This window comes from Crassostrea angulata, chromosome 6 (assembly GCF_025612915.1).
Source record: "Crassostrea angulata isolate pt1a10 chromosome 6, ASM2561291v2, whole genome shotgun sequence".
NCBI classification, from domain to species: Eukaryota; Metazoa; Mollusca; class Bivalvia; order Ostreida; family Ostreidae; genus Magallana; species Magallana angulata.
This window is the reverse complement of record NC_069116.1, coordinates 40,472,213-40,483,567: the sequence shown is the minus strand read 5'-3', so window position 1 is coordinate 40,483,567 and position 11,355 is coordinate 40,472,213. Positions and strand designations below refer to the sequence as shown.

Sequence of the window (11,355 nt, the reverse complement as noted above, 5' to 3'; positions counted from 1 at the left end):
ATTTACAAGCATTATATCACTTGCTGTGAGGAAGTATTTCTATAAGCTTAGAGTGAAGTGAATCCTTACATGTACATTGTACATGTTTTGCATGTAATGTGTATATTCGTTCCATTGAGTGGATAATTAAGGCTTGTACTATAGGATAAATGGATTTAAGTTTTAAATGAATTTTGGATGCAATATTCTATCATATGAAATATATTGTGGAAAATTAAATTAAGACATGCATCATCATCATCAACATCATCCCTTGAAACGGAAGTCCCCAACAAGTAAAGTCACTGTAAAGGTAAGTAATTGTGGTGTTCCTGTGAGGCGAAATTTTAATCTTCCCTTTTCAAATAGTCTTGACTTAAAGTCTCTTTTTCTAAATTGTCAGTTACAGTCTGAAGTTCTGAACATGGCCTATTGTTTATGTATGTCCTTGAGATCTTTCTCTTGGTTTGACTTGAAAGAATGTTGATTTAAAGACTTCAGGGTATTTTAAGCCTTCATTTATGTTGAAATCCTTGAGGGGTAAAGGTCATATATCAAATGCTGAACTATGAAAAAATGCATATCTAATATCTTTACCCTATGAACATTGGTAGACATGGTTTATAAGTGCTTTGAGCTTCACCTCCAGGGGAAAAGAGCTATATTTTGCATTGCAGACCAAGACTAGGAAAAATGTAAACTAAGTGAACAATAAATGGCATGTCTGATATCTTTACTACGTAAAAAAAATCCAGATAGTTTCTCGGTCTTACGATATTGCATTACGACTTTGCGGTGAGACTGGTGTATATATGACAGAGTTTTACATTCCTATTTGTTGGCATTTGTCATCACTGCACCTATAGCAGTGGCCATGGATCACTACCTTGCTGTCATATTGACACCACAGCCCTTACAGTGTACAGTGTTTTATTTTTTGGTTGAGGTTTCTTATGAATGAGTATATATGTAATGATATAGGACTGTATATAAAGGAGGGTCTTTTTCTGTATTGCTGACTTCTGTGCTTCTGTGCTTTAGGGGCAGACTGCCAATTTGTTTTCCAGTGTTCAAACTTGGTGATCATTTGCTGTTCATAAATCAATTTTTTGCACCTACTTCAGCTACTTGGCAAGATCCAAGTTGACATTTTATTGATAAGAAGTTAAATCGAGTGCATTAATCCTTAAGGACCGCTATCGTTTCCCAATTGAATACACCAGCATTTAAGGATACTATAGAGAAATAAATCTTTTGTAGGGGTCAATCTTCATTTATTAGATTTTAAGGCGGTGCATTTAGTATTATTTTCCTTCTTCCCTCTTGTATATCCATGCTTAATGCTTCAAAGCTGAATGTCAAATAGCCTTTTTCTAACATCATAAATTACATGCTTTTTTTTTTATAAGATCAAGCTGAAAAGCTTACAGCAGATAGACATTTACACAGCATTTTTATCACACTATTTCTGGACTAAATAACGAAAAGCTGAGGATTTTTGGTGATGTTGATTGACACATAATGCTTGTAGACCATGTAAACATGGCCTGTTTAAAGAGTGGGGCATTTAGAGATATAAAACTGAATGGTCCGTCAAATACACAGGTGTTTGGGACAGGTCGAAAAAATCTGGCTCAAGCAGCATTAAATGTGGATTATACTCATTTTTGTCATTATAAATTGAATGGTCACTTCTAAACTAACAAAGTTTAAATCTGGTTATTTTTTTTCCCAATGAATTCAGAAAGCTTTTTAGTACACTCTCAAGAGTAACAATTTATGATTTTAGCTGTGCTCATGAATGCAAATTTTCACATGATGTGTGTGCATTTGTTTTAAATTCTTATTGAGATGTTTACTGGTATATATTTAATTATGTATTTAAAAACATATTTATTTCTTTGTATGATTTGGATTCAGTAGGTTTGGCATAAACGTACATGTATTGGATATATTTTAGGCTCGCTCAGAAACAGAGGTACAGTCAGAGAAGGCATGGCTAGAGGCAGAAAAAGTATGGCTGGTTCACAAAGGGGGGTTTGCCTCGGCCAGCATCGTCAAGGGGAACGGAATGGCCCCCCTCCCCGAGGGACGAGTCCGGATCAAGTTGGACCATGGTGGAGATGTACTGGAGGTGGATGAAGATGATGTGGAAAAGGTATTTTAATATAATGGTTCTGATTCAATGATTGTTTAATTATAAGTCATAAGGCTGCAGTCAAGGTAGCTGAATTATCATTACTTGTACCAATGACTGAAAACTAGGTTTAATCCTTGATTCTAATATTTACTTTGCAGTGTTAGAAATTTGATATCAGACTGTGGAAAATATGCTAGAATAAAAATACATTTCAAGTGAAAAAATAATAATTAAATTACAAACTTTAGAAAAAATTAGTCTATACTAGAGAGCTCAGGTTCATAAGTTTGATTATAATAGCATTCGTACAATTTATATACCAAGCTTCAATATTGGGGATTTATATGTTTCATATTTTCCATTTGTTAGGCTAATCCACCACAGTTTGACAGAGCGGAGGATCTGGCCTCGCTGAGATTCCTGAACGAGTCGAGCACCCTGCACACCTTGAGACAGAGATTCGGCGCCAATCTCATCCACACCTATGCAGGATCCAACATGGTGGTGGTCAATCCCATGCACCAGATGTCTATATACTCTGAGAAGGTAGGTGGGATACTGAGTGAGGGGTCTTCTTTTTTGACCAGTAAGAATTCTGTTACTATATCAAGCATGATTTGTTAACAAATCCTAGTTCTAAAAAAATAAGGCCTTAAATTGGATTTTTATGCAATTAGAACTGTTTATGTGCTTATAATATAAACTAGAATATTAACTAAAACTACCTTTAAGTTTACTCCTATCAGAGATGAATTATAGCAGTATATATTACAACTTCCTTGATTAAGCAGTAATGCATGTAATAATCATGCAATATTTTTTCCTGAACAGGTGATCCATGTGTTCAAGGGATGTAAGCAGGAGGACATGCCGCCCCACATCTACGCCAGTGGGCAGATTGCCTACAGAGACATGCTGAACAGTCGCAGGGATCAGTCCCTCATCATGATGGGCCGAAGTGGCAGTGGCAAGTCGGTCTGTGCCAAACACATCCTGTCCTACCTGACCCTAGCGGCAGGCAGTGTCAATAACGTCCTGACAGGTAAGGGGAAACAACTCACAGGGCTGTGGTCACTGACATAAGTACATTTTGTATTATAGTGTGATGAACTTGCAGCTCATTTTGTATCTATTTCTTCCTTATGTTCTCAAGTCCACAACAATGGATTTTATTTTTAATTTGTCTTATTACTGATACTAAATGTCCATTTTAGGAAAAGTTTTATGAATAATTGTTATTATTTTGATGTTTCAAGATAAGATTTGTGTACAAGTGATGAAGGTTGTTATAATTTTGTTATTCTTCCCCCCCCAAAAAATGAGTAATTGCTTCCACAATAAACATACCTTTGTTCTAAACTTATTCAAAATAAGGTAATGAATTATAAAAAATTTCGTTGTTTAGGAGATAAACTTAATGCAATCTCGACATTGATGGATGCCTTTGGAAACAGTAGATCCATTCTGAATACCAATGCCAGTAGATACGGACAACTCACAACTCTGGATTTTGATCACTCGGGCCAGATTGTCTCTGCTTCCATCCAGGTGAACAAACAGTGATTAATAGAATGTCTTCAAGCATTACATAATACATAACTAATAGGACCACAGATTCAAAAGCTTTCTTGTTGGCAACTTATATTACATTAGAAGTGTTTTCAACAATTCAGATCCTTCAAAAAGATATTTTTTTGTTTCTTTTTAACTTTAAGATTGATTATTCTTCTCATATTAATTCTGAATCATTTTAACAATATATACAATGCCATGTAAAAAAAAATATAGAGAGCACTGCCTAGACAGTTGTCAATGCAATTTTGTTCATTGTCCATTCAGACTACTGTATACATGTATTTATTCCATTAATCTTGACATTGCCAAATCTGAAAATCTTTCTATTTTGACACAATCCTTCCTAGATCATGTTACTTCATTCAGTTGTACTTTTCATGTATTACCAGCATTCTGAAATGATAGAGCTTGTTTTTAAGAGAAAAAAATTAAAATGATACTTTATAAAACCTTGACTTGTTTGTGATGACAGGTGATGCTGTTTGAGAAGACAAGGGTGGTGAGGCGCCCAGAAGGTGAACCCAGCTTCCACGTCTTCTACCAGATGTTGGCCGGACTGGACTCCAGTCTCCGGAACGAACTCCAGCTCAATGCCCTGGGAGATCCCAACCTCTTCATGACACCTCTGCAAAGGGTACCCCATCTTACAATTACATGTATTATATGAATCAAACCTTTTGGAATCTAACATTTATGACAAAATTGCACTTGCTTCCCATCCCTGTTATACAATATTATTTGCTGTAATAAATGTATCCATTAAAACAAGTCTTGCAGGCATAGAATTTGGATGAGTTGTTTAAAAACAATATTTTGTGGCTTAAATGATCACGATCAACTGGAAAGTTGAATAGGAAGATTGTAAAAGATTATCTGCTGTGTGTGTGCCAATTCAAGTGAATAAGTAACATTAAAACCACTATTCTTTTTCTTCAAGAATGAAGATCGTCAAAGAGCTGCCGCTTCATGGAGCAAGATTTTCAACGCCATGGAGGTGATTGGGATGTCGGATGAGGAGCGGAGGTCGATCTGCTACATCTTGGCTGCCATCTACCACTTGGGTGTAGCGGGCGCAGTGAAGGGACAGAACAACAAGCCACAGTTTGCCCGGCCCGCCGCGGCCCTGAAGGCCTCACAGCTGATCGGAATCACACAGGAGGAGCTGGCCAGGCAGATCTTTGCCTCAGGGGGATCCTCAACCCTCAGTAGGAGCACCTCGATGAGGTAAGAGGAGCTACTCATATATATATTGTAAAGTTTGTTGAAAAAATGTGTTGTTGTAAATTTGGAGTACTCCAAGTATGAGTGCCTCAATAAAAGTATTAGATTTTGAAAACTGTGCTGTTGTAAATAAACTAGAAGAATCAGCATGACCTATTGCTGTTTAAAGCTTTTTGTTCAGTAATGTTGTTGGAAACTGTGTTGTGATAAATCAATTTATAAAGGTACGACCTTTTAATGTTTAAAGCTACAGTAAAACATGAATATAGTGAAGCACCAGGGGACATGCAATTTTGAATCATAATAAACAAAATTCATTATATTTAGAGAAATTTATTATACATATTAAGATAAGGGGAATGTCACTTGTTTTGTATTAATTCATTTTAAGTGTGTTTGCTGTAGTTATGGTTTACTGTAGTTGAAACTTAAACTGATATAAATGTTAAATAATGAGCATCAGTACCTCTATTTGGATACCTGACTTCTCCTATTTCTTGTTGTAATGATTTTGGTATATCTCGTTATTGCGCATGCAGGATCAATAGACCTATAGGGTATGTATGAGTTATTATGTTGATACTGAGTTCACAATGCTGCCCTAACCAAGCTTACCTCCCCCAAAGCCTTACTATTGGCAGAGATGCTGCTCTAGCTCACATTTTGCTAATTGAGAGACATGCAGTTCTCTGTGGATTGTTTATCTTCCTGTATTTATACAATGTACAAAGATTTTACTACACTTCATGTTATTTTATTACATTAAAGCAAAGGTATGTGTAATCTTTTTGAAAAAGGAATGTAAAAAAAAACTACAATCATTATACATGTACAACATCATATATACATATATACCTTTTGTAATCTCACAAATGTTTATAATGTAATGCACAGACGTATATCATATCCCCAACTATATACATGTACGGTATATGTATCAGATATGGAAGTGAAACGAAGAGTTTGTTTGCCTTTGTAAACAATTTTTAATATAAAACGATTAAAAATTTATGAACAGTATAAACTCCATCGTATATTGATAAAGTTTTAATGATATTTTATGAATCTTGCAGGGGAAGCCCAGCTGACAAGGGTCAAGGTGACTTTAACACTAATGCTATGGAGGCCCTGGAGGGTTTTGTTATTGGTCTGTACTCTGCTGTGTTCAATGCCATAGTGTCTCTAATAAACAGGTTTGTGTGTCAACATACTTAATGTCAAAAGGCTCATTCTCTCTCTCTCTCTCTCTCTCTCTTTCTCTCAAAAATTAAAAAAAAATGAGCAAAAGGGAAATAATTGAAGTAGTTAATAATATACCAGTAGGTATTTAGAAAAAAGGAATAAATTTTCTATGATAATAGAATTTGTTCAATAGAGAAAGGGAAAGAATCTGTAGCAAATGGAATCACGATGAAGAGGTTATGGTAAAGATTTAAATACATTTAGTTGAGAGAAAAAAGTTGTAGTTATTTTAAAAATAAATGATTTTTTTTTTTAATTTTCAGATCCATGTCTTCAAATATTCGTACTTCCACTTCCTTGACTGTGGTAGACCTGCCTGGGTTCCAGAACCCCGCGACGTGCGGACGTAACTCGGGGGCCACGTTTGAGGACCTCTGTTACAACTACGCCCAGGAGAAGATTCAGATGTTGTATCACGATCTGACCTTCACCCTCCAACAGGACAGATACAGTCAGGTAATGGAGAGAGACTGGTACTTATTAAGCTCTCTACACAGGCTGCTCAGCTGATATTACTCCAAGAATTCGGATGTAGACCAGCAAAGTTATATGTTAATGATGTCTGATCCTCAGCAATGTTGGATGACTCTTAAATATCTGGAAATTAGGTCTTCCATTTTTATATCCTAAGTATGGCTTTTATGTGTGATAATCTGTCTTTATTAATAGTTTAATATACTTTTTGTTTGATATTTCAGGAGAATGTTGATTGTGACTTTGAGTTTGTCACCAGTAGTCCAGCAGCAATGGTCTCCCTCATTGATAAGCCAGCCCAGCAACTCCTGGTAAATACAAATTTTGTTAATGATCATTATAATATCTGATATTATGATATGATAACAATATAAATGCTTTTAAACTCCTTTGGCCAGATTTTTTTTCTCTCTCAAAAAAATCCTGCATTCAGATTGTGTATGGACAAGCATTTAATTCATTCTAATTCAAACAGCAACCTATTGGCAACAGGCATCATGGGATTGATTCCCATCATTCAAATCATGGTCATTCCCATCATGCATCTGATGAGGTATTTTTGTCCATAGCTCAAGATTTTTTTGGTGTCCTTTTTCACTCTGACACTGTGTTGGGTGGTGTGCGCGTTCTCTGTGTGTAAATTTGTGATGGGTTGGACATCACTTTTGTCAATTTTGTTCCACAAAAGATTGGTGGAGGAACCTGTGTCACCTCATTGCACTGTAGAAAACTGAAATGAAATTCACTTTTAACGATAGATGGGCGTGGATAACCTTATAATTGCAGGCACTTTTTAAAATTTATTTTTATATAAATCAGATGGGTATATAGCTACTGTAAATAACATTGTGATCATAGAAAAAAAACCACAAAGCTTTTGCACTGGTTTGTAATGAGGTCAGAAGTTTTTTTGTGTTATTGCCTTCAAAATAAATTTTAACATCAAATGTTGACAACTGCAAAGAATTTCATTTGATAAGTTTTGCAGTGTATTTATTCTAGTTTAAGAATTACTTTATTAAGTTTTCTTTTTAAATAAGAAGGATTTGTCCAAAACCTGCTTCGAATAATTTGCTATGCATCACCTTTTAAAAGCATTAATTTTGATAAAGACTGTATTATTTTTATTTCATAAATTAGCAACATCATGAATTGGTTTGTATTCTAACTTTAACCTTTATTTTCCCTTTGTGTTTGTCATTTTCTTTTTGACCTTTTTTTAGTAACTGCGAAACAATCAACACTGAACCTTTTACCATCTCTGTTTGTAAAATTGTGGATTGAGCTGTCAAAATTGTTTGATTTAAATTTCTTTAGAGTTAACTTATAAGTTTTCTTTTTGCTAAATTATTAAAACAGTGTACTGATTTACTATCTTCTATTGTAAAAGTTAAAAGTTATAATGTTTTGGAAGAAAATATTTTGACAAACTTCTATTTCATTACAAGGCATAGGCATAAAAAAAATGTTGTTCCCATATTTCCCCACACAATTATCATATCACAGAAAACCCTTTGTTCCTTATAAGCAAGCACTTAAATATTTAGATTTCCTCTGTTGAAAAATCTTGTCAAATGATGAATGAAGATGTAACAAAATCATTTGCTCATCTTATTATAGAAAAAGAATATCGTTATGATCAATTAAAACAATTTCAAAATTTTCATCTGTTCACTTTTAGGTCAGGACATCTTCCCAGGAAATAAAGGAGAGTGATAAGAAGGGGTTGTTGTGGATTCTGGATGAGGAAGCCATATTTCCAGGGGCTACCGAGGACAGCTTCATGGACAGGCTCTTCACTCATCACGGAGAACAGAAAGTCAAAAGTAAGATTGCAAACCCACAGATCCAAAGAATTAAAAAAATTACAAAATAATGTAGACTTTCAGTAAGCAAAAGAAAGCAGTGAAAGTGACAAATCCAAAGAAAGCAAGCTAAAATTTAGACTGAGTGTAAGCAACAGTAAGCAAGCAGACTGACAAAAAAAAGGCATGTAAGCAAGTTAAAGGTCATATTTTGATCAGTAAGTAACCAAATTAGCTAGGAGGGTGAAAAGTAGGCAATAGGTCAAGCAAGCAAAAATTTACTCAAGCTAACATGGAATCAATGACTCACCGGATTGTGATGGTGCTGACAATAAAGCCAAAACAGTCAGTATACATGTATGTATTTTGTTTTAATTTATCATCTAATAGTCTTTAAACCCCACTTTTGTTTCATTTTACAGAAGACAGTCTGTTGAGGAAAGCCTCATCCATAGGGAACACCTTCATACTGAATCACTTCCAGGGAACTAACCCTGTCCAGTACAATGCCAGTGGCTGGCTGAAGGGCTGCCGGGAGAACCCTCTCATCAAGACAGCCATACAGGTCCTGCAAGACTCAAAAAGGTAGTGAAAAATGTTAAGGTAAATTGGTACACCCCAATGCATCAGTGTGAAGAGCAATGTAGCTGATTTTTTATGATAATTTGTTTATTAAAAAATTATTTTTGGGGGTAATATTATTTATTTCCCCCCCCCCCCTCTCTCTCTCTCTCTCTTATTACTTTATAGTCTGATAGTATATAGCTAGCTTTTTGTATATGTAATATTTAGTATTTTAATGCTTTCGTATGTGACTGTGTCTCAATTGTGCACTCATCCTTAATGCCAGTTTCTTTCGTCATTTTAGGCAAAACATCAATGAGTTGTTTAACACAGTGAAGGCCCCTGTAGCTGGGATGGTCAGTGGTTCCATTGTGGGAATGGAGGGGACGACGTCTCTCAAGAGAGTGGGCAGCATGCGACGCACATTCATGTCAGGGACAGCTGGTCTCAAAAAACGCTCAATGTGTCTTCAAGTCAAATTCCAAGTGGTAAGTTTCATGTTACAATTAGTTTAAAAATAGTGACTGAATAGTAAAAGAATGAAGACATTTCTCTGATATGATTTTCAGCTTTTGCATGGTCAGATACAGAGATTATGAGCAAAAAGTGTTAAAAATTCAGAATTTTGATGAAAATAAGGATTTTATTTCAAATGTTTACTTTAGTGTTTATATTTTACTCATGTTTTTCAAAGTTACCCAAAAAGTGTAATGTAAGACACGGTGAATTTAAACTGCAAGTGAAAGTGCCAGTAATAAATTTTCTTGATCAGTGTTTTCAGTGATTGTATAACAGACCTTGTAATCTCTTTCAGGATTCCATTATAGAAACTATACGTAAAACCAAATGTCACTTCATTCACTGTCTCCTGCCTCAACACAATGCTGGACTGTGGGAGCTCAAACAGGGGTCCTCCCCCCAGGACAAGCCCTCGGACGAAAACCTCATGAACGTTCCACTTATACGGTCCCAGATCAGGGGAGCAGAACTTCTGGAGGGAGTCCGCATTTATCGACAAGGTAGGCTGTTTTTGGGGAATCTATGATTACACTGGCTATAAATGGAAGTTGCAGAAAGACCTAGTGAATTTTATGCCAGGATGGATGTACTTTAACACAAAATAGCATATTGAATTTAAAGAGTCATTTCTTTATGTTCTTGATTTGTTTTGCACAGATAATTTTGTTGTATTTCTTTCTTTCAGTAAAGTCTGCTAGATTGATCAGCATTTGAAATATATAGTCTAGAATTGAAAACAAATACATGCAAATGCAAGAGTAAGAAATCTTCTGTATAACTGATCTTTTATTGGTCTTTGACAGGTTTCCCTGATAACATGGTGTTTGGTGAGTTCAGACAGAGGTTCCAGGGTCTGCTACCCCCCAGCAACCAACCCTCCAAGGATGCTGACATGAAACAGGTAACTGTGCACCCAAGTATACATAAAAATATGTCTACCGATAATGGAAGAACAGGTGATTGTCACAGATAATTTTGACTCTTTTAATATTTGTAGGCTGTATTGACTATCCTGGATCATCTGGATATTGATAAACTGAACTACAGAGTTGGCCTAAGTCAGGTATGTTTTTCATTGTGACACATTCCCCTAAATCATGTTTGATGTTAAATTTTGTGACAACCTATAATTTGATTGCACAACTGGCAATGATTTTTTTCTTCCTCCCAACTTTCTATTGTACTTGTATAAAGGATTTAGCTAAAATTCTCAAATAAAGTAAAACATGTTCTTCCATCCTCCACTAACTGTGTTTCACCTTTTGGATTGTAGGTGTTCTTCCGCGCAGGTGCTCTTAACAGGCTAGAGATGGCTCGAGACGAGAAGATCACAGGAACAATTGTCAATTTACAGGCTAGCTGTAGGGGCTTCCTAGCCAGGAAGAACCTGGAAAAATTAAAGGTGCTTATCACTGAAAACTGAATAGTTCGTTTTATTTTTTTCAGGCTTCTTTAATGTACATGTAAGAAAATTCCCCCTTAAAACTATGGACAGTACATCATATTATCATAGTGTAACATTTAAATAAATTATGTGTAAACTGGAATTGTTCTGAGATGTTCATAATCTGTGATGTCTGTATTGTAGGTGAAACATATAGCTATCAGCTGTATTCAGAAGAACGTCAGGAAACTGATGCTGATAAAGGACTGGTCTTGGTGGAAACTGTTCACAAAGGTCCAGCCATTACTGGATGTCCACAGAACGGAGGAGGAACTCAAAAATAGAGAGGTGATTGATATTTGAAGAACTGAAGACAACCAGAGTTACACCCCTTTAATTATTTCATTAAAATTTTAATTGAGTATATGAAAGAATTTTCTGTAACTGAAGAC

General features: G+C 35.5%; 1 protein-coding gene across 9 annotated transcripts in view; it reads left to right on the top strand.

The window, feature by feature from the left end:
• LOC128190257 (unconventional myosin-XVIIIa-like) overlaps window positions 1-11,355 on the top strand; it is a 49,123-nt gene that overhangs the window by 19,844 nt on the left and 17,924 nt on the right. For 5 of the 9 annotated variants that reach the window (XM_052862235.1, XM_052862243.1, XM_052862240.1 and 2 more), the window contains 19 exons: window positions 1,940-2,137; window positions 2,489-2,665; window positions 2,951-3,161; window positions 3,525-3,667; window positions 4,167-4,328; window positions 4,632-4,918; window positions 5,455-5,472; window positions 5,989-6,108; window positions 6,421-6,613; window positions 6,856-6,942; window positions 7,107-7,184; window positions 8,313-8,457; window positions 8,859-9,021; window positions 9,305-9,488; window positions 9,815-10,019; window positions 10,323-10,420; window positions 10,517-10,582; window positions 10,793-10,921; window positions 11,108-11,251. In XM_052862235.1, the coding sequence (XP_052718195.1) occupies window positions 1,940-2,137; window positions 2,489-2,665; window positions 2,951-3,161; window positions 3,525-3,667; window positions 4,167-4,328; window positions 4,632-4,918; window positions 5,455-5,472; window positions 5,989-6,108; window positions 6,421-6,613; window positions 6,856-6,942; window positions 7,107-7,184; window positions 8,313-8,457; window positions 8,859-9,021; window positions 9,305-9,488; window positions 9,815-10,019; window positions 10,323-10,420; window positions 10,517-10,582; window positions 10,793-10,921; window positions 11,108-11,251 (2,808 nt within the window). Of the gene's footprint in view, window positions 1-147; window positions 293-1,939; window positions 2,138-2,488; window positions 2,666-2,950; window positions 3,162-3,524; window positions 3,668-4,166; window positions 4,329-4,631; window positions 4,919-5,454; window positions 5,473-5,988; window positions 6,109-6,420; window positions 6,614-6,855; window positions 6,943-7,106; window positions 7,185-8,312; window positions 8,458-8,858; window positions 9,022-9,304; window positions 9,489-9,814; window positions 10,020-10,322; window positions 10,421-10,516; window positions 10,583-10,792; window positions 10,922-11,107; window positions 11,252-11,355 lie in introns of those variants that run through there. The other 4 variants (XM_052862242.1, XM_052862236.1, XM_052862237.1 and 1 more) reach the window with 4 other exon arrangements.